The 27,762-nt window shown below is 51.2% G+C and overlaps 1 protein-coding gene across 4 annotated transcripts in view; it reads right to left on the reverse strand.

The window, feature by feature from the left end:
• Window positions 1-27,762, reverse strand: part of CDH23 (cadherin related 23) — a 129,035-nt gene that overhangs the window by 53,513 nt on the left and 47,760 nt on the right. For 3 of the 4 annotated variants that reach the window (XM_084525093.1, XM_084525090.1, XM_084525091.1), the window contains exons 7-11: window positions 17,507-17,701; window positions 14,648-14,776; window positions 9,916-9,994; window positions 3,878-3,990; window positions 2,095-2,283 (exon numbers count right to left, since the gene is read on the reverse strand). In XM_084525093.1, coding sequence (XP_084381219.1) covers window positions 2,095-2,283; window positions 3,878-3,990; window positions 9,916-9,994; window positions 14,648-14,776; window positions 17,507-17,701 — 705 coding nt within the window. Of the gene's footprint in view, window positions 1-1,336; window positions 1,836-2,094; window positions 2,284-3,877; window positions 3,991-9,915; window positions 9,995-14,647; window positions 14,777-17,506; window positions 17,702-27,762 lie in introns of those variants that run through there. The other variant, XM_084525092.1, reaches the window with a different exon arrangement.

Genomic DNA, 27,762 nt, shown 5'->3' on the forward strand with positions numbered 1-27,762 from the left:
TGGAAAGGTATTCAAGTGGCTTGCTCCCAAGCTGGCAGCCAGAGGAACTCAGCCGCACAGAGGTTAATGCTTTTTTCTTGGTTCACAGAGGCTGGCTCCAGAACCAAGCAAACCCTGTGCACTGCTTTCTCCCACGTTCAAGTGTTTTTGAGAAACCACGGGGAATGCAGAAAGCAGAGGGGAAAAGAAAAGCCTTGCCCAAGCCAGCGCTGAGCCGGGTTAACCAAAATCCTCCCGAAAGCAAAGGCTGAAGGTGGTGCACCAGCAAAAAGACAGACCCAAACCCCACCATTTCAGTCCTCCATGTGGCCCTGGCCACAAAAAAAAACCAACAACTTGTTTAAGGCCCACAGTGCACTTGAAGGGCCAGACTCACACGCCACGTCTTCCCCCAGCCCTACAGGACATGGTGAAGCTTCCACCATCCATCTGGGGTGCGATGGAAGAAGGGGTCCCCAAAGCCACCCATCACTGGGGGACGCCAGGGCTCAGGCTCATCCAAACAGGACCTCAACAAGGTGAAAGATGGCTTAGGAGCTGAAGCAACAGCTTTGACATTTGGGATTGTTCTCCATGGACTTATTACATGGGCTGAGAGGCAGGAGACCATGCTCCTACAAAATGATCTTGCCCCAAAACCTAGCTCTGATTTCATGCACTGCATCCATCTGCTCTCATTTATTTATTTAGCCACTCTCCCCAGGGACGTGTGTGTAGTTCTCCTCTTGTTCTCCTTTCTCCCTCGCTCAAATGAATCGTGTCATCTCCAGCATGAAGGTGGAACAGCTTCCATCAGCCGCATTCTCCCTCACGTCCCTACCTGAAGATCTCAGACCTCGCCATCCGACCCCTGCACCCACAGCTCCAGGCAGAGGGAGAGCCCACTGCCACCTTGCTGAGCTCAAATCCGGTGCTTTATAAACCTCGCAGCTCCCACGAGGAGATAGAGCATCTCAAATATCACCGCCAGGCATCTAGCCTCCCTTTCTGAAATGCACAAAATCAAAAATCCCACCCAATTCATTTGGGGAAATCACAGCATGCCCGGGCAATTCACCAGGAGCCACAAGAATGAGTCTATTTTTCGCTCGCCCTATTGGGAACGCGAGGCTATTTTTTATTCTCCCATTTTAAAATTAGCCAGGCTGAGAGGCTGGAGTGAGTCCTCGAATGGGAGTGACTCCAGTAAAATGAGCTTTTAACCAGGAACGATGACAGATCCCTCATTCTTATGTGGCATAAACAGGAGCGTTGCAATGCCCTTCAAGCGCGGAGCTGCTGACATCTCTCGGAAGGCACGGCAGCGACTCTATTCACAAACTAACCTCAGCATCTGTCACAGCCACATCTTCTTTATTAGTAATTGACATTTTCAAGGAAAAAAAAAAACACAACACACGCACAGTCTTTTCATCTGCCTAATAGCTCATCTGCACCTCTTCAGGCTGGGCTCACAGCTCCTGGTGGGTGACATCATGTCACAAGTGGGTTGTTAGCTATGTGTCATAGTCACTCCTCGTGAAAAAAACGGGATTTCTGTGGGTTTTACAGGGCTCACCGGATCCCACCCGGGGCTGGGGCAGAGCACGTCCATCACTTCAACCAGCAAAGGCCACCTCTGCCTTCCAGCCACTAACGGTAATTTCCTGCTTCTTAGAAGATGCACGTTTCCATCCACCCACTGGGATATTGTTATTATTTCTTTTCGGTTGGGGGGGGAAGATGTTTTGTTTTGTATTCCTCGCTGCTACTGCTTAATCTACCTGAATTGCCAGGAAAAGTCCCTTTGGGACTCAAAGGTCCCCTGGGAGCCTTGCAGAAAGTCTCCTCCCTTCCTAAAACAGGAAAAAAAAAAAAAAAAAAAGGAAGCCTAGCAATGCCCGAGCAGCAGGCAAGGATCAGCATCGTGCACAATCCTATTTTCTGGCTCTCAGTGGCCATGCAAGTCTCACTGCATGAAAGCCCACCCTGTGCCCGTGCTCTGGGGACCAAGCAGCAATAAGAGCTACACAATATAGGATATGACCATGCACCTCACTGCCAACAACCCTGCATCCCCCCAAAAACCACAGCAGTGCAAAGGGGCCGGCTCACCTCATCCTTGTCCTGCACCTGGATGAAGAGGGGGAGAGCGAAGCCCACCTGGGCCAGCTCGGGGATGGCCACGCTGTATTCGGAGCTGTTGAACTCGGGCGCGTTGTCGTTGACATCGATGACCAGGATGTTGAAGGTGGTGGTGACGGTGGCGTTGGAGGGCGTGCGGTCGTCGTTCAGCTCCGTGCCCTGTGAAGGGAGAAACCAACAGGGCAGTCGGGCTCTTTTTTCATGGGGCAAGAGACAGGACAAGAGGAAATGGCCTCAGGTTGTGCCAGGGAGGTTTAGACTGGGCATTAGGAAGAATTTCTAACTCTTTATTGGCATTGGGACGGGCTGCCCAAGGGAGCGGTGGTGGGCCCATCCTGAGGGATGTCCAAGAGATGTGTGGACGTGGCTGTAAGGGAGGATGCTCACAGCAAGGTTGGGGCTGAGCCCACCACCTCTCACCAGGCACCCACAGCTCCTCTGAGAACCCGGGGCCATTTGGCATCACTTCTGCTTCAGACATGGTGCTTGCAAACCTGCTCCCTTCCCCTAGTCCCCAAACCAAGGGGAGATGTGACGGGGTAGAGTGCACTCCTATTTTCTCCTTTGCCTCCTCCCGAGGTGCAGGCTAAACCACCAAAGTACTACTACAAGTGCAGAAACTAGGGCACCAGAGGAAAACAAGATTAAGACCTTAAAATAGGTTTGGCACCACGTGTCTAAACACGGGGCTGAGTCACAACCCCGTATCGCACCTCTATCTCAAGGGGGGCTTGAATTTTGCTTTCTCCAAAGGCAAGGAGAGCAGATTTTCTTGCAAGGCTTGCAAAGAGCCTTTTCCAGCAGGGTCCCTCCTCTCGTCCTCGGGCTCATTGCTATTCTCTGCTCCCGCACAGCCCAGCAGAACAGGCTGATCCCGCGAGGAGCTACCCAGCTGGATGCTCGCCGCGCGTCGCAGAGCGAGGGAACATCGCGGGGAAGGGGCTGGCAATTTTCAGGGGGTGAGGAGAAGTTTGTGGGGAGGGAAAAGGAAACCCGCCAGCGCAGTGTGATTTAGCTGGGAGCCTGGCAGCGTGCAGGCAGGAAAACGGGCAAGCTTTCAGGTCCACAAACCTTTCCAAGGCTAACCAGATAGTTTTGTTCCTATTAAATATACACAACATATGTGTGGTGTTGTTTTTTTCCCTTCTCTTGGTTTCTACTGAATTCAAACTATAAATCTCCAAACCAGGAGGTACCAGGGATGGATGCAGGTCTCTTCCCCATGCAGAAAACCCCACAATATGACCCGTGCCTGATATAAGGAGGGAATTTCTTGGCCCTTTGCCCCCTACCAAAGCCCAGCACTTCGCAAGGCGAGCAGGCTGCTGCCCTCTCAATCAATGACCCTTCCTGCAGTGCTGATTTCTCCCCACCTCGGCCCGGCCCAATCTATACTCTGAAATGCGTTTCCGACCAGCTGCCCAGCTCAGTATTGATTTCAATTAAAGGGCTGCGAGCGGAGCCAGGTGCCGTGCTCAGGTGGGGCTGGGAAAGCGTGCTCCGGTGCGTTTGCTTGGCGAGGCAGCTTCTGGCACCTCTCCCTCTGCAGATACAATGGCAGGAGGATCTAGCTGGAGGCCAAATATACAAACTGGCCCTACACATCCATATGGAGGCAACCACGTTTGGGGCCACGGTGCGAGGCCCACTAAGCATCCCGCTTCACTCAGCCGGGGATGCCCACCACGGCCCAGAGGGATGTGTCCCCAGCAGGGAGCCCTCCCCCCTGCCATGAGGCTCTCCCGGACCTCACCTTCACCGTGAGGATGAACCCGGCGCTGTAGAAGGGGTTCTCTCGGTCCAGTGGCCCGTTCAGAGTCAGTGCTCCGCTGATGTAGTCCAGCGCAAAGATGCTGTTGGTGTTCCCTGACAAAAAACAAGGGGCAGCATGAGCAGAGGCATGGCAAGGACATGAGCATCTTCCCCTGCCAGCCTCCACGTGCGACTAGACCCTGTGCTCAGGCTTTGCACATCCTACCTGTTACCTCAGTGTGCTTTAAAATTGGGGGCCCGCTCCTCCCCAGACCTGCCCCAGCTCTGGAAGCGGTGCTTTCCATTTAGCTGGATGTCTTTAGTGCCTGGGAGAGTGCTGGAGCATGAACTACAGGCACTCATTCTGTTTTTATGTTCTTGCTTTTCAGCAGATGTGTTTTCCCCCCCGCAGCTGCCTCAATCTCCTCTGTCTGAGCCAAATTTGGCCTCTGTGCTGGTCCTTACAGGCACACAGGGTGCCTGCAGCGAGCATCCTGCCTCCCTCCTCCTCTGGAACTAGACACCGAGGCAGGATTAAGGTGACACTGGAGCCTCTCGGCCAGCAGATGCTGAAAAGATGAATGTCCTGCACCGGGGATGCCCTTGCGACAGTCCCCAGGGAACAAAAGCAAGCAGTTGGTGGCTGCAGCCTGGGACACCTGATGCCAGCCCGACACCGTATCGGGGACGGCTGCTAAATTAGTGATGGGCAGGGCATAGGGTCACCTGCACTGCTGCCTCTCCTCCTCGGCCCTTACTCGGGGTTGCCATGTTAAATGTTATGTACTGGGGCAGTTGTGCCACTATCCTCCTAATATAAAGCATAATAAAAATATGCTCTCCAACACAAAATACTATGAACCCAGAGACCAGAGTGTTTGAGTAGAAACAGGTCAACGGGGCATGGATTGGATGCAAAGGGCTCAATGCAGCACCAAGCTCTGCACCCTAAAAATTGTGCTATGCTGCACAGTCACTTCTGGGATAACGTGAGAGATCCCAAGGACCACTCAGAGGGAAGATCCACACCTAGTGCCCTCCAGGGCTCCTTTCTGCTGGCTGGAGAATTGCTGCCTTTGCAAACGAGCCCTGGAAGGGAAAAAGGAAAGGGGTGGCTCCAGCCACTCCGAGGACGTTCCTAATTTCCCCTACAATGCCTCTCCAAGCAGCCTTTCGTTACGCCTCAGGCCGAAGTGCTCTCACTGCCACTGAACAATGCGCCTTCCCCAGAGGCATTTGCAAAAATCTCTCTAATCATCCTCACATTTCTTCCCTTTTCTCCCAACAGCAAGAAAAAAAGAGGGAGAAAAAAGAGCCAATTTCGCCTTCCACTCCCCGCCAGCCTCTCTTCTCTCCCCACCCTTCGGTCCCTGCAGAATTTCTCCCTCTCCCCACCAGCTTTCCACCGGCCACGCTGGTTGGACCCGTGGGGACAGGACCCCTCCAATGCTGTGCCCGATGGGTTTTGTAGCAGCACCACAAGACGGAGGACACGGAGGGGATTTGCAGCTGAGCCAAGCCCCCCAGCTAATCCCATTTGTCGGATGACATGGGACGGCGCGGGCCTTCCCTTTCCAAAGGGAAAAAAAAAAATAAAAAAAGAAAAAAATGAAAGAAAAGACAGGACTCTGACATGTCCTCCATCTCCTCCTTCCTCCCTACTTTTCGGCCTTCGAGCATCATCTGAACCCACAGGGGGATGCAAACATTACTGGTCCCAGCCCTGCCTGTGGCGGCGAGCAGCGGATGACTTTCACGAGCTGCCAAAGGGGAACCCATCACACACCTTGCGCCGGGTAATTTATTAATCCAAATGTGCTCCGTCAGGGCTCCTCGGCACCGAAATAGATGCTGTTGGATGTGGTTCAGAGAGTCAGCAACAGACACAGTTATCATCGTATAAATAGGCCGTCAGCTGCCGTGACCACTGCGCCGCTCTTCACCTTGAGGTTTTGCCCCCGTACGACAGGCTAGGAAGTGCCCCAGGCTTAGATTCTAAGCTCTAATCCTCCTCCTGAAGCCTGTAGGAACTGTGGCTAGGTGTCAGAGAGATGCTTGAAGCCCACAGACATGACAGGCCCCTGCTTTGAGGGTAGCATTTCACATTAGGGGATGCTGAAGCTTGGATCACAACAACCGCTCCTCTAAAGGACAAAGAAAAGAGAGGAGCAGCATTCCCATCCCTTCACCACCCTATTTCTGCCTGAACCCACCCCATGTCTACATCCTAGGTGACACCCTGGGAATGAGGTAAGGCTTGTGAATGTTGGTTTTGCCCATTCCTGCAAACAGACGAGCCAAGAAATGCAGAGGATGTGTCCCACTAAGCAGGGAGCAGGACGCAGTGCGTATTCCCAAAAAGAAGCTGCTCTGAATTGCCCAGCATTGCCATCTCAGAGCAGTCACACGCGGCTGAAGGATGCAAATAAAATGCAAAAAGAAAATATATTTGCACCTTCTTAGCAGCTACCCTGTCCACGCTGGATTTACAGGTCCCCAGAAAGCCTCTTTGCTCTCTGGCGGCAGCAGGCAGAGGCACCAGAACACGAAAGCAGCGTGCTGTGATGTGCCCAGGAACAACTCTGAATCAGCTTTTAAAGTAAAAACCACACGGTCAGGCTCAACACCTGCCAGAAAACCTTCCATACTAGCAAACATCTCAGAAGCCCTTGTTTTCTCTAGCCCTGACACAGCTAGAGACAGGTTCCTTCTTTCCCATTGCTTGCCGACACTCTGCCTATACATTAAATCCCAGGTAGGTATGGAGAAAAGTCCCAGCAATTAAACTCAAACTACTTTCTATATTTCCCCATAAATGGGGATGTATAGTTTTAATTTCCAGAGGCCATTTGCTGGGGGAACCACCTGCCAAGCAGACAAACCATCACCCCTGCTGCCTTGCTGTTATCCCCGGCTTGCCACGGAGCCAACGGGGTGACAAAACCCAAGGGTACGGCCACAGCCACCACCTCCTCCTCGTGCTATCTCATCCCCTGCCATTGGCAGGGTGGAAAAACAGCCTGTGATGAATAACTCAGCGCCAGGCACTTTCCCACCCATCAGCATGTCCTCCTACAGAGATGAGTGCCCTTAAATCAGGCTGGAAGGCGCTCCCAGCAGCTGTGATTTATGAGGACACCGACACCCCAGCAGCTCACCCAGAGATCCCAACGTGGAGAAAAGCCAGCACGACGCAGACCAGGATTTGGGAATATTAAAATTAGAGGGCTGTATTTCCAAGGATGCTCCCCGGTGTCATGTTTAAGGGATGCCCTCAATCAGAGCTTCACGTGGCCCTTTGGAAAGGAAGGCACATGGACATGTGAAGTCTGATTTAGTATAAAATATCTCGTTTAGTACAGTATAAAATATCTTATTCCTTAGCAGCAGGAACAGAAGAAAGCCCGAGCACAGTTAGCTTCAGACACACCTCCCTCCTGCTTTTGTAACTCACACTTCTGTTCTGTTGTGCAAATAATTATTTTTAATTCACGCTTCCCTCGGGATGCGCCAGCTTTAGGAGGAGAGCGTTTCACCAGCAACTGAAGCAGCCTCCTAGAAAAGCCAATTTTTGGGGGAAAAAAAACACCTGCTCTGAGGGTTTCTGAGGAGCCCCGAGCACCAGCTGCCCAAAGCTCTCTTTTCTCACCTGCAGGAGCTCCCGAGCCCCATAGAAGATGTGGGAACTGCCTTTGTGCCCATCCATCACCATGCCAGACCTTTGGCATTGCCTTTCCTTTGGTTTAACCCCTATGATGACCACTGATGACAAAACCCCTTTGATCCATGATAAAAATCCTGTTTTTGAGGAGCCCAGACACTTTATCAGCAGCTGCATTTCGCCTTTTGAGGAGCCTGTGGTGCCCTGCACACCTGAGGCCGTTGCTCTCCCATCACCTGCTGGTGCCTGTGTGCCACCAGGAAAATCAATCTGCTTCGAGCAGAGAGCTCCCCGAAATGAAAAGCCTTATCTAGAGCAAGTCGTGGTATACAAGTCACCCTCCTCGCCTGGGACGTGAAGGATGAGGAGGCAGAGTGCCCGGCACAGAGGCTATCTCCGTAAATCTGCCAAAAAGGAGCCATGGATTACTGCACGGGATTAATGGTCTGTCCTTCACACAGAGCCCCGACCTCAGCGTCTGAGCATCGCCGACCTCACGGAGCAGCCGGGACCGAGCAGGGCAGCACAGGGGCTTCTTTTCCAAACCACTTTTTCATTGCACTCCTTGCAAAAACAGAGTTAAAAAGCATTTTTTCCATGGGCTGAAACACTCCTCAGGCCGGGAGAAAAGGGGAGAAACAGCCAAAAGGGGGTTACAAATAAGCGACGGACACAACTCCCTGAGCCACCCCGTGGACAACTAGCCAGGGCTGTGCTGCTGCCTGATTTCAGGCTTAACAGCCTTGTAAGCTGGCGGCGTGAAGTTAGATCTCCGGCCTTATTTTATGTGGTTATGGTTAATCTTTTAGTTTTATTGTTTTGCTGTCAGGGGAGGACCTTGCGCCTGGGGATGGCTGTATAAATAAGAGCTTCTGCACTACATCCCGAGGCATGGCTACGGCTGAGCAGGACCACAGCAGTGCCAAATTAATTTCCATATCCCGCCTCCAAATCACACCGCTGCCCGCTCCAAAGGAATGATGAACATCGGGGTCGCTTCGCGCCTCTCCCTCTGCTGTATATCCAAGGGGGGTGCTAAAATTTGGGTAGCAATGCCTGAACCCTGTGCCCTGGGCTTGGGAAAGGGCAGTGGGCATCCCCCTGCCCTGATCCCCTGTCTCAGTAACACCTCCCCTCGTCAGTGCCAGCTCTAATTACCCACTCTTGCTTACGGTCTGTTTCTAATTTAATTTGCATCCCGCTTCCCATATGTTAGACCACTATTTTTTTTGCAAAATTGCCATAAAAATCTACCAGCTCAGGCACGAAATCTGCTCGCTGACCTTTCCCATTGTGATCGAGGATAATGACAAATTAATTAGGCTTTACCTGCCTGCCAAAAACTCGCGTGCCTTGGGTGAGTGGGATTTTAGAGGCGCGCTAGCGGCCGCTTCCCACAGCTGGGCTGTGGGGTAACATCTTTCTTGAGCAAAAAGCAGGTTGTGGAAATTATAGGAGAACATCCCAAGAAGAGGCAGGGGGCATTCACATATTTACCGGCTTTAGAAAAATAAGGTTTTTTGGCTGTGAGCTAAATATAGGGTGATGCCCTGCTCTGGCTGGGGAGGAGGCAGGAAAGATGCTCGTACCGAGGGGTGACATCTCTCAACCTATTCTGAAAATGCTCTGCAAATCTCGAGGAGCTGGCTTGGGGAAAAGAGAAGTCAGCCACTGCAAAGCAGCCTGGTGGCTTTGATGTGCTCTGCACGATGCTCTGATACGGGAGCTGCCCCCCGCCAGGCAGCAGCGGGGCAGGATTAAGCTCCTGGTGTCCGTGAGCAGAGCAGGGCACCTGCCTGCCTATCCGTACCCCCCAGCAAAGAAACCTCAGGGCTATTCTGCGGGAAAGCCAGGTAGAAGCAGAAAAACAAGAATGGAAAAGGGTTTGGATCGGTTAAAAAAAAAAAAAAAAAGAAGCCCCTGCTGCACTTTGTCCACAGATACACGTGAGCTGGGGGAACCTCTCGTTTAATTCCTGCTGGGGCACATTAGAATAAATTGCAGAGGGAATTAGAGGAATAAATAATCCTTGCATCTTCAAAGGCAGGCTGACCTGGATGCTTGCAGTCGGGATCAATGGGCTTGAAAGCCCGGGTGAGATCACCTTGACCCCCGGGGTTGATTAAAAGAGCGTTCGGAGAGGCCAGGCTCTGCAGGAGCGATCGGGGAAATTATTTCCACACCCGCAGCCGCCAGCCAGCAGGCACTGCCACCACGGCTTGCTGCAAGGATTTCCCCCCAAAATCAATGCCCACACCTCCTGGGAAGGGCCCCCAGAGCTTAAGGGCAGCCACCACGAGGTGTCAAAGCTGTAAATGGTTGTGTTCTCCTGCTGATGACCACCACCATGCCCCGTGCTGTGTCCCACCAGGACTCACCGGAGACGATGGTGTAGCCGATGCCACGGGGACGGCCCTTGTCCTGGTCGACTGCTGTTATCATCCGCACCGTGGTGCCCTGCGGGGACAGGAGAGGGGTGTTAGAGCCCCAGTGGCACCAGGGCAAGTCCAATGGGCCCCACCAAGCAGGCTGGGTTCGGCCATGAGCCAGGGTGGAAGGATGTGGGGACAGATGAGAAGGGTTTGAAGCATGGGGAGGGCAGCCATCGGGGCTCCATCAAGGCACAGCCACTCATCATCAGGAGCTCAGCAGTGGAAATCAGAGTAGGAGGTGGGAGTGAAGCATTAGCAAAGGCACAGCGAGCTAAAGGAGCTGCAAAGGTTTAATTGAAGACAATAAGGAGGAGAAGGATGGACATTGGGAACAGGGGGATTGCCCTATTTGCAAGCTCATCCTACACCATGCTTCTTATAGCCCAGCACAAAGGTCCTCAAGGCCCCCAGAAGGCAGCGAGGACCACAAGAGTAACCCAAGGTCCTTGTTCAGCTCTTAAAATACAAATATCACACGCTCCTGTCAGCTCCAGAAGCTGTGCGTCCCCCGCCGCACTGCAGCGAGCCCATGTGAATACAAACACAGGCACATGCACATAATTAATGGAGTGTGAAAAAATTTACAACTCAGCTGTTGTTGTTTTCATTGGTTTATTAAACAGTGGGAAAAGAAGCAATCTTTTTTTTTTTTTTTTTTCCCTGCCTTCAAAGAAAATGTCAGCGGAGGTGTTGGCATGGCTAACGAGGCAGCACGGCGGGCGGCAGTGCGGCGTATGCCCTGCACTCCTTCAGCTGGAGGCCAAAGGAAAAGGCACTGAAGAAGCATCTCCGGTGCAGATCAGGGACTCACCACGTCCCTGGCTTTTAGGGCAGGCAGATCGGTCCCTTCCCTGATCTCTGAGAGCATTTCAACAGGCTCCTTAAGCAAAACCCCGCGATTAGCCCAGAACACGTGCCAAAAATCCCAGGGCACTGGCCTTTGGGTAGCGCTCAGCTGGTGAGGCTCAGCAGCCTCCATAGAATCTCTACATCATGGACAGGAATTGTCCTTTCCAAAAGAGCATGAAAAAATGGGAAAGCAAGCAGCCGGGGAGCACCACGGTGTGCAAAGGCACCTGGCTGCTCCAACAGCTCGCTCGTCACCCACTGACAGAGCGCAGGATGCTAAGGGCACACACAAATGGGGATGGAAGAGGAAGATCACACAAAACCAAGCCGAACCCTTGGCTAAAGCCATTATGTGATGGCAATGATTGACCTCTCACCAGCCACATCTCATTTTCCAATTCCTCTTCCCAAAATCCCACTAGACCACAATGCTATTCCTTGCACTACCTAGTCCTTGCCATGGCAAGGGGGGGAGAAGCTGCACCCTACATCAGAGGGGACCATATGACCACCTGGAGCAAAACACATCTGGCAAAAAAAATGGGATTTCCATGAGGATGGAAATCCCAAGCTGTCTTCCAGCACCAGGAACTCTGCCTGGGGCTCACCCCGGGGATTTGTGGTGTGAACCCATGGCCCTCGAAAACTCCAAAATGCTCCTGGCACTTCTTAAAGCAAGGAAAATACTCGGGTGGTAGGTATAAACCGGAGCAGAATAACTCCCTCTAGGGAAGGAGGGAGAAGATTTAGAAAAGTAATAACTTGGAAGAGTCTATACTTAAAAGAAAGCAAAGAAAATAAAGAATAGCACATTATCCAAACAAAGTTTGAGGGTTTTTTTGAAGAGGGGCAGGGGTAAATCAATCCTTTTTTAATAAAACCCTGAGCTTTTAATAAAGTGTTCACACTGATGGACTAGAAATATTGTAAGAAAGAATTAACTTGGAGCTATTGAGACTCTAGGGCAAAAATAGCACTGATTTTACATTATTTCTTTAACCCAAGGAGTTTTTGGAGGGAGGGGGTAGTGCTGAAGAACTAAAACTGTTTTAATGATATTTTACATGGATCTACACCATGCTATTGCAAGGGAACATACCTGCTGATCTCAGGACTGAGCGCCAGCGGGGTTTGCCCTCCCCCTGTGCCTTTGCATGGCTCCCTGTGGGATAAAGCAGGCTTCCAGGGAGCTCAGCTCCTCTCTCAGCAGGTGGATTTCACCTCTTTCACCCCAAACTGAAGCTGTGATGGTGCCCGGACCTCGCATCAGACCGTCAGCACCTCTCCTCCAGCCCCTACTAACTTATCTGGAGGGCATCAGGGCTGCTATCCAGCCTGTGAATGGCGTGATGATGGGCACCCAAAAAGACTCCAAGGATGAAGAAACACATCAACACCTTGGGTGCCCTGGGAGAGAGGTCTGAGGCAGGCTGGGACGATAACCAGTGCCAAGGAAGAAGACACAATTCCTCCAGGGACAGCAAAGCCTCTCCCCACTGCATCCCCTTCCTTTGCCCGATAAGATGAGTCTTTCTTCTTGGTGTCCAAATAAACGTGAGCCCAAAATGCTTCCACAGTTGTACTACCAGATCCTGTTCTGCCAAAAAATCACAGCACTCCTCTCCCCTCTCTGCCCGTTGCAGGATTAGGGACTTGAAAGGCACGGCGCAGTACCGGGAGGAGCCGGTGGAGGCTGGGGGGGGGGAGGCCTTAGAAAGCTGCCACGGCAGATTCGGAGGCAAAAATCCTATTTCTCACTTCTTAATTCCAGTCAATTCCAGTCAAAGGGCTGATAGAGATCTGTTTGCAGTAATTTGCTGCAGTTTATCCACTCTTTTCACCTTCTATCGGCTCTTCACTGACGGGCTGGCTGACATGCTGTTGCTCGAGTGAGGAAATTAAAATTTGATGCAATAATCCCAAATAAGAAGGATTTTATTAGGTAATGTATACACTTTAGATTAGGTATTCTCGCCCGATACATTGATAGAGGAGCACAGACATGCTGTGCGCCGCAGATAAAAAGGAAACACAGCAGTGAGCAGGCGCATGGGGGAAGCCTGAGCCATCTTCAGGGCTGGGGCTGGCAGGAGATGGCCTCAGCACACCACGTGTCCCCCACAAACACACCACAGGTGCCTTAAACTGGGTGTACAGGAGCCCTGTTTCGGGCAGAAGCTGGCCAAGCCTTGACACCTTGAGCCAAACATGCTGTTATCCTTCCCAAAGCCAAGCAGGCTCCCTCGGGTGGTGAGGCAGAGCACAGGAGGAGGTTTCCCATGAGAAATTTGCCATTGGAGAGCCCCTGTGCTAAACCCCAAGCAGAAGACAAGCTCATTTTGTGAGATTCCTCCCCTGAAAGACAGGACTTTGGGGCCAAACCAATTCCTTTGGAGAGGATTGCTCAGCGCAGGCTGCACTCATCACCCCCTTCCCATGGGAATAAAGGCCACGAGATGGACCCAAACACTGCTTCTCACCTTCTTCTGCTTGGCTTTGTTCCTTTTTATCCTACCTCGATGTCTTTGGAGATGTCACACAGGGCCAAGATGAACTGGGTGGGCTAGCAGGGCTTCATTCACTTCCCATTCTGGCTTACACAGCGATTATTTGCTACTTTTCCTACTGGACACCAGGTCACTCCATGATGGTGATGCAGTCTATAATTTTTTGACACCTGTGGGACTTCCATTTCTACAATTTCATCTACATTTTTTTTGTTAATGGTGATCTGAGTAGTGCTTTTTTTTTTTTTTTTTCCCCTTGTGTCCCCAGCCCACCACAGAAATATTCCTTAATCTCAACAGCACTAAATCTCATGAAAGTAATTCATGAAGCCATTTTTTGGCCATCTTTGGGCTGCCAGACAGGTAATGTGCTGCCTGACCATGGGATTTGTGACAGGAAGACTCAGCCCTATTGATCCAGCACGCTCAGAGCAGTCAGAGACAGAATTTTGCTCCAAAGTGAATAAAAAGGCATAAAGAAATGAGACTTTGCCACTGCAAGAAGTGAGCCATCAGGTGTTCCAGACCCAGCATGACCGAGGCGTTGCGGGATGGAGAAGCACCATTCAGGACAGAAGGTTTTTCTATCCGTGCACAAAAATATTTGCCCTACGGATGAAGCTGGGAAGGTGGATTTGACTGCCTTGGGCTGGTGCTTGGGGTGAAGGGAGCAGAAGCTGTGCCCCGTGCTCCCAGTAGGAGGAAGGCGTCACTGCGTTTGGGGACGGGGAGACGTTTCCACGAACAGCGAGTCTGCTGACAAACCCAGTTTCAGAAGGATTGAAATGATTGGATCAATTTGGCAAAACCCGGGGGAAAAGACTCAAAATGCTGAAATGGCTGATCACTCTGGCATTTTCAAAACTGCCTCATTTCAGGAACGTTTACGTTTTTCTTCAAGTTTTCTATTAGGAATGGCATGCGTGGATGCTGTAGGGGAGAAAGGGGGTGAGCGTGCACTAAGAACAACATAAATCCTCCTTAGAATTTCAGAAAAAATGTTTTAAGAAAACATTTTCCTTCTGTTTCAGGCTTCCTAAACCTCCTGACTGAGGCTCCCTTTTTAAAAAGCACAAAATATTTTGGATTTGACTTGAAACGTGTCATTTTAGTAAGAAAAAGGCTTGCCTCTATCAAGATGCCATTTGAACCTAGCCCTTGGCTCTTGTCTCCCCAGCCATACAAAGCCCTGACGGAAGGACGGATGAATTTCCCTGCAAAGAGGAGGATTTCCTCCAGCACTTTTGGGATCCCTCGTGCTTTCTGCCCTACAGCCTCCCCTGTCCCCCCTTGGCATGTCAGCGTGAAGCGGCAGCCCTTACCGGAGGCGAGTTCTCGTAGATGTTCGTGCTGTAGGGCAGGTTGATGAAGATGGGGTCCATATCCTGAACATCTGTGATGGTGATTGCCAGGTTGGCCAGAGTGGATAGCGGCTTGTTCTTATCTTGGTCCTTGAAAAGCAAGGGCAGGAAAGGGTTTTTATCAGAAAAAAAATATAGAATTATTCAACGGCGTAAAGGCTCTCAGTTGTAGTTGGTCAAAATCTATGAGTAGCCCAGGTAATCACCTCTTTTTCAAACTACCTGCTGGAATTATCATCCACTGTACCCCCCTCTGAGCTGGAATACAATATGCATTTCTTTCCAGCGTTTCCCCCTTTAATATACAGCTAGTGCCAGTTTGATTGTCATCGTGCTTCGGGTGGAAAACAAGCAAGGTTTTTTTCAACACCTACTTGAAAAGAGAAATTCCCTCCCATTGCAGCTACAGCCTCGACTCAGGTGTGGTGGCGGGTGGACCCTCATCCCTGTACCCCCTCTGGAGGAGCAGGAGCAGCCAAAATATCGTGGCAAAAAGTCCCAGACCCACCAGGGCTGATGCCTTTTTGCATGCCAGGTTCTCCATATAAAAACCCACCAGCATCATCATGTCTTCTGGGGAAAGGCTGCGAGGGGCTTCTTGGGGCAGTGCCCCACTCTTGCTCTTGGCTCATCCCATGGGTGCCCAAAAGCCGCCCCGACAGCCTCAGCCCTTTGCTAGAAGGGCAGCAGCAGAGCAGACAAGGCACAAAGGGAAGGAAATAAATCTCTCCTGACCCCCTAATCAAGCACGGCGGTGAAAGGCGACCATTAGAGGTTACCGCACACTTCTGCAAAATGGCTCTGAACAGCGCCAAGGACTGATTGCCAGAAGATTAATGTTAATTTAAACCGTATTCAACAACACAGCTTGTACATTATCCTCTTAACCTGCAGGCCTCAGCGTTTATGGCCTGGATTGATGCTTATTTCTGACTCGCACTCTGCTGTTATCATTATCAGGTTGAAGTCTTTCGTTTCTTCAGATAATGTTTTTTTCCCTCCCCTTCACCTCTTAAATTTTGGTTAAAGCATTACAGATAGCACAGAAAAGCGAGCGCTTTGCACATTTCCCTATCTAGCCTCTCCCACGCTGCCCTTTCCATCTCCTTCTGCCCCTGCTGCCTCCAGCCCCGGCACCGCACGGCTCCTGCCTCGCATCAAGGCTCCACGGCTCTTCCTACAGCCCTCACCCAACCCCAACCCAACACCACCCCACCAAACAAGGTCCCCATGCCCTTCTCCAGGCAAGCAGGATGCTGCATTTGCCCATCCCCTTCTAGCTCTAGAGGGCTAGATGGAGGCAGCATCCTTGTGTCCTTAAGGCAACCAGAATCAGGGATGTGGAAGAAGGGCACGTTTCTATCAAGGGTCTGTATTTCTTTTCTTACTGCAGCCACACGTCCAGGTCTGGTGTGACACCTAACAATGGAGCAGGACTACCATGAGGAGGCCAAACGATGGACACAGAATGATTTAGGGATGGGGACATCAGCTCAGCTTCATCGGCTTACGGAAGAGGAAGGCAAGAGGCTACGTGACCAATGTGCCTACGTGATGACACTGGCAAAGCACTGCAGGATGTGAGGCATCTACCAGTTTTTCAGGTAAACTCCATCAGATTGTTAGACTGGAAGCAGTGGTGAGACAGTTAACTTCAGAGGATTTGATGCGTCTCAGCAGTGGAGGCAATGAAACATCGCAGTGTTTACCAGGGGGGAGATGGAGGGCTCGCTGCTGGAGCACTTAAAATAAAGCGAGATATGTTTCAGGGAAAAATAAGCTTTGGGGGGAAATTTCCACGGCCCTACACACGCAGGGATGGGGCTGAAAGGTTGAGGTGCTTGCCCCTGGCCCTGCAGTCTGTGCGTGCCCAACCTCTGTAGCCACAAAACCCAAAGAAGCCCCGCGCAGCCCTCCGCCTCCTCGTGACATTTGTGGCTCTGCAGCAACACAATGATCTTGATCAAATCACATGCTTCAAGAGCTCCAGCCAGCTGCCTGGAGGGGGCAGGACGGGTTTTCCCCCCCCCCCCCCTTCTTGTACACACAGAGGGTCAGATATATTGCAGGGCTGAATCTCACCTGACTCGGTTGCATCGGAGACGGGAACGGAGCTGCTGCACAGAGCATCTTGCCTGGTGCACCTCATTTATCCCCTCCCTACAGACCTACAGGAATGGGAAGGTTCCCATTTGTGGTGGGGCATGAACCTGCCATCGTGGCCATGGGGGAAAGCCTCTCCTGGTATTGACTAATTAGGGTCTGGGTTTCTCCTTCCTGGCCCACTGAAATCTGCACTCTTGAGGTCTGAACTCAGCTGTTGCTGAGCGAGACTCAGCAGATTTCGTACAGGTGAATAAATATAAATAATAAATCTATAATAAACCAGGATGCACAAGGAATGGGACCAGAGGACTTAATGGGCTCTCCTGGCTCTAGATGCTGTGCCAAATCCTTGCTTTTCAGTGTCCTAAATAAGAGAATCACGTTGGTTGGAGAAGACATTTAGGATCATCGAGTCCAAGGTGCTGCTGGAGCACAGCATTGCAATAACGTCCTTCCAGGTGGAAAACGCTCAGAACTGCAGGCAGCTTGACCAATGATGACCACTAGTGACCACCAATGCTTTGCACCTCGCCTCGCGATGCTGCCACTACTCCCAAAATACCTGGATCAGCTCCCCTATTCCCATACCAGCACCGAATCCACCCAGCACTGACAGTTCACAGGAAAACTGGATGCCCACAAGACGACAGGGCAACAAAGTGAGTCAGCAGTGGCTCCATCCCTCCGGAAAAACACGGGCAGGAGCCGACTCACCGTCGCGTTGACCTGCAGCTGGTACGCCTGCGTCACCTCGTAGTCCAGCTCCCGGATGACCGACACGATGCCGCGGCCGCTGTCGATGGCGAAGAAGCTGGAAGGGGGCTGGAAGGAGTAGAGGACGCTGCCCCCCGCCCCCTGGTCTGGATCCGTGGCATTCACGATGAAAATCGGCGTGCCCACCGGAGTGTTCTGGGAAGAAAATTTAAAAAAAAGACATGGATAAAGCCGTGCACCAGCCTATTTCCCCATCAGATGCACATCAGCAATTTCTGTCGCCCATCAGAACCGATACCCAGAGACCCAAGAACTCGAGTCCTGTATTTTTAGAACGTTTCCAAGTTATACAGCTGTTTCCTTTATTGCAGGATTGCGGCAGCTATAATAGTTGTTGCGCGCTTATAATCATAGTTATACAGCTGTGGTCAAGATGGCACTCTATCACAAGCCCTTATTTTCCCAGACATCACAACTTTCCAGAAAAAATTACTCACTCTTTACTGAAACTTGTTTTCTGCCCAAAGGCACTTTTATTTTCAGTGCCAATTCGCTCGTTGCCTTCACCGTAAGGCATTAAATATAAAAGAGCACACACACACACACACCAAATGCATTAAATGCAACGCAGAACTTTACATAAAACTCAACGCTGGAGTTTCCACAGCAACTACAACCTGGCCCGATTAATGCAGGCATTAACAGTTAAATCGTCATAAATCTGTAACTAATCTACATGCATAAAATATGCAGCTGAGTGCACAAAATCAGCAACGGCAAGTGCAGTTTGGCACTTCTTATTGTTTAACTTCGCAGCGGGGAGAACAATTATCCATTTTTGGTGGAACAGCTGCATGTTCCTATGCAAATCCTAAACTCGTGTATTCGCCTCGCTGCGAGGGCAGAGGCAGGGCTGGCGAGCAAAAAGGCTGTGCTGGGGGGACGTGGGCTGCTGGGGGCACAGGATTTGCTGTGAGCTCAGTCAAAGCACAAGGAACAGGGATCCTTCAGCACACCTTTGTGAGCAGAGGCCCCAAAAGCCACCCTGGATGCACGCCGTGACCCCGCACATGTCCCTGACACCTCCTGTCCACTGTCATCTCTTGCGAGGTGTGAGAGGCTGAAGCTCCCACCTCGACTTTTCATTTCTGTGCTTTATTTATTTATTTTTTCCTTCCTCTAAATCAAGCTGCTAAAAGCAGCCTTGCAGGGCATGGCCCGGGGATTATTTTTTAAAGCACGATCAACTTTTTTTTTTTTTTTTTTTTGTGATCAACAATCATAAAAGCATAAAAGATCCAGCTAGAAGGGACCTCAAAAGAAAAACCCGTCCTCTCGCTACACCTAAATTATTGCCAGCCTTAAAGCCTTCCAGCGACAGAGACATCACAGCCTCCCCAGCCGACTTATCCCAGCAGTTTGCTACCCTTTGCCTTACAACTGCTCGCTTTTTGTCATGCTTAGCCCACATCTGCCCCACGAGCCCTGGCCTCGTGCTCTTCGTGCCATGTCTTAATCCTGGCTTGTGTGTTCACGGAGCTTGGAGGGCTCAGGAGGTGTGCTGGGGTGGAGGAGTCCTTTGTGGGGGGCTTTTGCGTATGGGGCAACCAAAGAACACCTCCTTGGGCAGCAGTAGGCATCCCCTAAAGCTCATCTTTTGGGCTACCCCAAGCCACCATGCAGCCTCAGAGCATCCTGCAGCCCTGCTCAGCTCCTCCATCCATCCATCCGTCCATCCATCCGTCCATCCATCCATCCATCCACCCACCCACCCACCCACCCCAGGTTCCTGCTGGGATCAGCACTGCAGATTACCCACTCACGGGTTGCACCGAGGTCTGGGACGCAGTGTCCCTAGGAAGAATAATATTCATAAGGATAAAGCCAGGCTCGATGAATTCATTTCCTCTTTTTAAGTGCCCCCAGCCGCTCCTTTTAACATGCAAATCCGCTCTGGCCACTCCGATTAGGGGAGAGCTTGATTTCCCCAGCATTGTGTTGCAGACAATAGCCCCAGAGCAGGCTTAGAAGAGTTCATCATCTCCTCGCCCAGGGCGGCCGCTTCCTTCCAAGGGAGAGGCTTTTTGGGGGGACAAGGAGGTGACAAATCCTGGTGACACCGCCTGAGCTCCAGCTTGCTTTATATTTATCCCCCTCTTACAGCTTTGCTGCTCAGGTCCCTCCATCAGCCGGGATAGAAAATCCCATACAAGCAGGGGGTCAAGCCCCGGATGAAGACCTCTTGCCCCTATAAAAGCCCCATGAGCAGCGTGTGCCCGTGCAGGACACGGTAAGGACTGAGGGATATCTCACACCGTCTGCCTTCAAAGCTGCAGAAAGGCATCTTTAAAAATCCTCTTGCTGTTTTTGGGTCAAGCAGGCTCAAGCTATTGCTCAGCGGGAGGCTGACATCTCATTTCTCAGCAGACGCAGCCCGTCACCCGAACAATGGAGCAAAACATCTGTATTGGCATCGCGGGCTCGCTTTTGGGGTCGGAGCACAAAGCCCAGGCAGAGGGCAGGGCCCAGGGCGATGCGATGGGCACGCCGAGCATCGGGGCTGCTGGGGCCAGGCTGTGTTTCTGCTTTCTGAGCATTTGGGCCATTTGTGGGGCTCTTCTGAGCATCCCTCCTGGCCGTTCCTCCTCAACGGTGCTTATGTTTAATTCACAGAGAGGCAGAAATAGCAAAATCTGTCTTTTCTGTCCAGAAGAATGGAAATGCAGACAGACAGGAGTCTACAACATCTTGTCTACAACATCTTGTGGCAAACAGGTGAGCTTCCTACACAAATCCCCCGTTTAAATTTTTTTTTCCCCATTTTTAAAGCTTTTCTCTCGCTCCACCAGCCAGTGGTGAAACTTCCCACAGGAAAAAAAAAAAAAAAAAAAAAAGAAGATGACAAAATCGTGTCATATCATTAAATCTTTGTTACGACGCCAGCAGATGTGAGATAAAAATAACCATGCAGCCAGATGCCTCCTGCAGAGGAGGAGGAGGGCAAAGGGGAGCGGGTCCCACTTTGGTCCTCTCCGGCACCCCATCCTTCACCCAGGGAGGATCCACGGGGTGCGAGGCCACTTGTGCCTCCTGGATTTTCCTGAAGGAAATTTTCACCGCATGGAAAATCCCATAGGAAGAGTCTCAAGCCCCTTGAGGCCCCTTCTCGAGCATCTGGCCACGTGCAGGACCTCCGCACGACCTCCCAGGGCAAAGTCACCCGGCAGGAGCCGGTGGAGGCGATTAGGATGCGGCTGCGCGCACGCCGGACCAATGCAAATAATGTGTGAAAACGGCAGGCAATCTGGCCGAGCAGCTGTCTGAAGGTCGATGGGATGCCAGGAGGCAACGCAAGCGGACGGGGGGCACGAGGGCTCCAGTGCTGTGCTCTCCACATCAACCCCAAAATCGTCTCTCCGGCCCTATATCAGCTCCTACTCTTTTTTTTTTTTTTTTTTTTTTTTTTCCCTGCTGACCACTGCTGTTAGGAGATGCTTGGCTGCCCATGCTACCCCTCAGGTCAGCCTATTACTCTTAAACACATCCCTGCTGCCATTTCAGCAGCTCAACTCCCTCTCCCCAGCGCAGATTGAAGTCTCCTGCTCCCAAAATCCCAGTGCTGGAGGGAGCCAAAGGCTCCCACGGTGATGCTTTCCCATCCCCGGGCAGGAGGGAGCAGGGATGCTCGGTGCCTCTTCCCGAGGCAAAGCAGCCCAGAGGCGATGAAACCCCAGATCCCAGTCCCCTTCTGCAGGCTCTGCCACGAGTTGAAGCCAGCCCTGGCCCATGGGTTTGCTTTCCCCCGGCCGCCAGCACGGGCCTCGCCAGCTCACGCGGATGCGCGCGGGCTTCCAATTCCCTTGTTCGTTATTACGCTTTTAATTACATTTATTAATTGCATTACTGCTAGTCTGAGCCAAGCAATTTCCAATTTCAAAATTTGATTTTAAAACCTGATAATTTCCCTTCTTCTTCTTCTTTTTTGGATTGAAATTCACCCCACCTTTCAATCAGCTCTCGTTAATATGTATCCCTCGCCGCTCTCTCTATTAAGTGACCTCCCTCATTATCGACTGACACTGGCAAGCGGCCACCACAGAGCTATAATTCAATTGAGGGGCTTTTGAAAACACCATAAACACAGCTGGAAGAAGACGCAGCGTCGGAGCCGGGGACTGAATTACCGGCTTGGCTCACCGTGCGCGGGGCTGGGAGCGCTGCTTCTCAAGCAGACGAATTCAAGGCAGGGAAAGCGAGCTGCTTCCCCCCAGGACCACCCTGGGAGGCCACAGATGACCCCCAGGGAAGTGTTGGGTGACAGCCCCGTGCAAACCCAACCTCTAAATGCTGCTGGTGTGGTGCCCAAGAGGATGCAAGGCATTAGGCAGTGTGAGCATGGACCTGGACGTCTGCAAGCAGAGCATCCGTGGTGACATTTGCTGCCTGGAACTGCCTTGGACATCAGCACTCAAGCGTGTTTTTGGCCCCAATGTACCTCCGTGCATGGAAATGAGCCCCAGGTAGCTCCCCATCAGGTTAATAAATCACATCCCTGTGCCCTTTTCCCCATCCCCTCGGGTTTCATCTCTTTTCCTCCACCTCCGTGCAAAGCACCAGTGAGCAACGAGAGCCAAGCAGCTCAGCCCACGGCCACACAACACCTTCCTCCTTGGCTACATGCAGCCAGGGACAACACCACAGAAGGCACATGGATGCAAATTCACACCCTCGGTGCTCCAGAGGCAAAGGATGCCTTCCTCCTGGAGAACAATTTGGGATGGCAAGGAGCAAATTTGGTTGGGAAGGAACCAGAGCCATGCATATCTTCTCTAAGCCATACGGCTGCACTGCGTGGCATTGATTAATGCACGGAATAATTCTGAATCAATGCAGTGAGCTAGCACATCGCCCTCCAAGTACAATTATAAACAAGGAATATCATCAGGCAAGAGTATTCACAGAGGATCCCTGCTGGGAAAGTGAGGGGCTTTGCCCATCATTTGCCATTTTCCCCAGGAAGAGGGCTGGGAGATGGTGAGGGACAAAGGGCACAGGCCATCGAGATGGAGAAGCTGCATTTCTCTTACTTTTCCATCCATTATCGAGGAGGTGGGCAAAGACAAAACAAGGCTGGGAGGAGACAACTGATGGGAGCCCAACGAGACATTTGAAAAATCAAAGGAAAACACCAAAACCAACCAAAACCCTAACGACAGGACCGCAGCGCCACTGCTTCCACTTGATATTAATTGGGTGACACTTTCTTTTAATGGTACATTAATTAACGTGGAACATCATCGGAAGCCCACGACACCCGCATTAATACAAATGAATTCATTAGCATCGGTGTTATTACGGGAAACGACAAATAAATCTGTAACAGTGGGGCCCTTCAAATAATAGCCACGAATCATTAGGTATTGCATTCATTTGTAGAGCACACCGCAAACACATCCACGAGGTCTGCAGGCGCTTAGCTGCTCCCAGTCTCCTCTCCATCTGCTCCTCCCAGACCCTCAGAGGGGTCCTGGCCACTTTCCTCCCTCCCTTTTGTGCCCCCAGGAAGACCCAGTCTCCAGCTGGCCTAGGAGGAACTGGGACATCCCTTCTCCACCAGGACTTCTCTCCATCTCCTCCTGCCCCTCCTGCTTGGATGGAAACCTGCCCGCTTTGCCACCTCCATTATTTATTTATTTGGCACCAGATTAAAAGTTTTAGAGCTGATCCTAAAGACAAGCATGCTGCTGGTGCACCAGGGATGCCAGACCTAACCCTAAACCCATCATATTACTATGCCCTGAAGATGGGGGTGAGCTAAACAATTCCTGCATCAGGTGCACTTAGGGAACAGCCCTGCACGGCTCGCTGTCACCATGAGACTGGTGACATTTTTCTTTCTCCCATTTCTTCCAGAAAAAAACTTTTCTGGGTCAAAACTAGCCCTTGCCAAAAAGCACTGGGTGCACCCACAGCTTTCCATGCAAGCAGGGCTCCGGGTTTGTCGCTGACACACAAGTGTCTCCCTGCCCGCAGAACACCTTGGTGGATAAACGTGAACACAAGCATGTAATTATAACACCACAGCGCAGTGACGCTACATTAACCGTAATCTGAAATTGTTAATGTGCTTCAATGAGACCTCCAGAGGGTATCCTTGAAGACTTGGGCTGGGGGAATGAATGGCATGGGCACTGCAAGCCCTCTCCCAAATCCTCCCGGCCTCCTGTGCCACCTCCATCGGTGCCAGTGCAGGGAGCTACTCCCTGAACGTAGGAATGCTGCCCCAGAGGGATAATGCAGGTGGAAAACTAGGGGCAAGAGACAGAAAAAACGCTGGGTTTGGGCCCTTTTCTACAAATACAGGGATAACTCCTTCCTTTCCCTCTCTCAGCTCAGTGCATCAGGCAGGGGAAGTGACAGCAGCTCTGCCAACATCCCCACCAGCCCCAAGGAACCTGTGCAGCCTAAACCCCTGGCATTCCCTTAAAAACAGAAACACCAAAAACAAGAAAGAAAAAAAAAAAAAAGAAAAAAGAAAAACCCCAAACCCAACAACCCTCCCCTTTGGGCGCTGATTACAGCAGCTTGCCTCCTGCTGATTACAGCTGATGGTCCTGGCTGGTTTTTGCCCCTCCAGACCAGACCCTCTATTATTGTGGGTCTGGATTTTTAAGGTTTGTCCCTGACTGCTCTTCTTTTCTTCATTTTATTTTTTTTCCAGCTTGGCTAGTGGGTTTATTTTGCGCTCGGGCTCTTTCCTACCCTGTCTGGATGTGCTGATGGATTTCAGTGCTTGCCAGGATCCAGCAAAACCAGGCTCACCGGGTAGCATTAACTTCTAACCCCCGTGTAAAAATAGCTGCAATAAAGCAGGGTGAATAATCTAAGCCTCACCTAATGTAACTTTGATTAAAAAGTCCTGCCCTTTTCATCATTCCTTAGTGGTAACAGGGGGAAGAGCAGCAGCTCGCCCTTCCCCAGGGCTGGCAAGCTGGCATGACAAGGGGAGAGCAGGGCTGGCACCAGGGGGACACAGCAAAGGGACCAATTCCTCCCTCCTGGTGCAAATCCCCGTCACAGGAGCAGGTTTTGCAGAACACCACGGAGCTCAGGTTCAGGGCAGAGGAGCATCAGCATCCTCCCCCCGGCCCCAACATCTCCATGTATTTAATTATTCTCCTCTGCACTCCCGGTGCCGGCAGAGTGTGGAAGGAAGCGCTTTGTTACGGCGTGCAGGAGGAGGCAGAGGAGGTTTTAATTTCACGCCTCGCACTAGGCACTGCCGTTTTGGACACCGTTTGCTATCTGACTTCTGGCCCTATCTCTGGTCCCGGTGCTCCCGAGGCAGCCGTGGCCAGTTGGCTTTTTAATTTATTCTCTGCTCGGATGGGGACTGTGCTCAAGCGAGAGCCCTGGCTGGCCAGGCGTGCCCTTTTAATAACCAAACACCTTTCCATTCGGAGCTGTGGGGTTGTGCAGGGCCGAGCACGGTGCCAGGCAATTTGGGGGCTGTGAGGGGACCAGAGGACACCCTGCTGCTGCGGGTCACAACCACGAGACTCCTGCTCGAGTGCCTGGCACTCAACCTTTCTCTCTCCATTTTTTTTTTTGGTTAATCTTTTCTGCCTGCAGGACAAGCATCCTGCACCCGGTGCTTCTGCTGGAGGAGCAACATCTCCTAAACTTTCTACATGGGACTGAGGATGGCCAGCAAAATCCCTCCCTCCGTTCACACAACATATTTTGGAACCACCGACCCAAGCCTCACAGCAGCCTAGCTAATAATTCCCTTTGTTTCCGACATCAAGAAAAGCAAGGCACAGAGTCACACTCACAGCATCCCTCCTGTGTTAGACAAGCATTTTCCAGCAGGGAAAAAAAAATAAAAATAGACCGATCCGCTTTGAGACCCTGACCCTGAGATGATCACACCCAGGGGAAAAGCTCTTCCCAAAGTTTCTGCGCTGCTCAACTTCTCCCCGAGCCCCGGCCCCCTCTTTTTTCCAGGGTGGTTTGTCGATACAGAGTTTAGATCTCTGGCAAAGGACAGGGGATGAAAGAAATCAGAGCAGGTAATTGCGGCGTGAAAATGACAGCGCGGCGATTTACACAGACCAAACCAGACGGCGGAATACCAAGAGGCAGCCGGCAGCGGCGAATCGATACCTCCCCAGAGGTGGGATTATTAGGGGGAGAAAGGGGCTCCGAAGATCCATAAGTGCCTGATGAGCCACTATTTCCAAATGACCGGCCGCTGCATGAGAATTGGGACATCCATCCCCAAAGCCCGGCACCTCTCCCCAGGGAGAACCCCTCTGTCTTTTATCTAACCCAGGCTCCTGAGCTGGGAGGGTAACAAAAAGGGGTAACTGGAAAAAGAAAAAAAAAAGAAAAAAAAAAGAAAAAAGACAGAAACACCGTTTTCCAGTCCTTTTCTTTTTGCCACCGTACCCAAAGAATCCCTGATTTCCTTAGCTGATCTGAGTCATTAACTCTCCTTATTTCCTACAAAAGGCAGCGGCTTTCCATCAGCATCTTTTCACTCACAATTTACACACCCTGCTCAGCTTCTCCAAGCCATGGCCACACACAGGGGAGGTCCCACAGAGCCTTCAGCACTGGCAGGGAACAAGATTTGCCTTACACCTCCTCCCACAAAGCCATGAGGAGCCACCAGGGTCCTCAGCACCACCACCGGGCGGTCACTTCTGCTCTCAGCCCCAGCAGAGCCTGTTGCCCCCTCCAGGCAAACTTTCTACAAAGAAGAAAAGGGTGACTCAAACCTATTTTGGGGCTTTGCAGGGGTCATAGGATTGAAGGTTATGCACCCATAGGAACTACGGAGAACATGGGGAGCACCAACAAACTCTAACACAACAGCAACCAGCACTAAAAATCCAGAAAGTTCAAGTGGGAACAGCAAAGACAAGCTTTAAGGAGGGATTTTTTTCATACCTATACAAATAACAATAATAAAAAAATAAACAAAAGGTGCCCTGAATCCCAAAACCAACGAGACCTGCAAAGATGCCTGACAGTCCCAAGAAAACCAGCAGACAGCAGCTGTTCCTGCTATCTTCTCCCTCCCCCGAAGCCTGGGTGAAAGGCAGTGAATGAACGCTCAGCAGCAACAGATGTGGGCTATTTTGGGCCAAAAAGAACAAATGCCAGAGTGGGGAGGGCACCACGGCAGCAGCCAAGAGCCTGCAGTGACGCGGGCTCTGGAAGCAGAGCCTCACTGGGTAACCACTGGGGCTTCGGGTGAGAGGAGGAAATAAGTCCCCGCCACCCAAAATACCATGAAATGGGGAAAATGATTTGCCTAGCAGGGCATTTTATTGGAGTTGTGTTTAGTCGTGGCCGTGACATCCCTCTGGCCTCTGCTTTGTCCTCCCAAAACGAAGGAGACACAGACCAGGTGCCTCGCGTGGTCCCAGTTGAAAACCAGTGAAACCAGTGCTGGAGGGAGGCAGCGGGAGGGGACATACAGCACCGCTGGGTGCTGGTAACGAAGGAAAAAAATAGAAGGAAAAAATAATACTGAAGTCAAAGGAAAATTTACCTGGGTGAGGATGATGCAGAAATAAATATTCAGGCTGAAGCCCATATGCGGTTATAAAAAAAAAAAAAAAAAAAAAGAAGAACTATGTCAAGCTACCAAAAATCTTGATCTTTACATGTTCGATACATGCTTGACCCAAGTCTTAACCAAGAAATGAGAAGCAGAGCATGTTGTCCAAGTCAGGACAAGGAGGAGGATCTGGATCAGCTATAACCAACCCCAGAGAGGCAAGAAAGGCAGCCCGGTGGGTGCCCACCTGCTCTGGCACCAGCAGCCCCTCGAGACTCAAGAAGCTAACTGATGTTTCGAGAGCACATCTACTTAAAACCAGCTGCACCCGGCTAATATTGTGTGGCCTGAGCCTCAGATGCTGCTCTTTTTCCCATCAGTCAAGCTCAGTGAAGGATTTGCTGTGTGGGTTTTGTTTTGTTTATTACTTCTAATGACTTTCTCATTATCATTTTGCTGTGAAACATAAACGATGGTTATGGGAGAAATCATATTATTTGGATGACTTTATTAAATTAGAGAGCAAATCTGTGTATATTTCTGGCTCAGGATAAATGCTTGAACTTTGAGAGCCCAAAATGCATTTTCAGATGAAGCCGTTTTAGGGAAGCTCTGGAATCAGCAGCTAAATTTGCCCTCAGCTGCAAGGGAGATGTATGGGGGGGTTGAGCTCAATTTAATCCCC

Source organism: Aythya ferina (assembly GCF_964211825.1).
Source record: "Aythya ferina genome assembly, chromosome: 7".
In the NCBI taxonomy this organism is placed as follows: domain Eukaryota; kingdom Metazoa; phylum Chordata; class Aves; order Anseriformes; family Anatidae; genus Aythya; species Aythya ferina.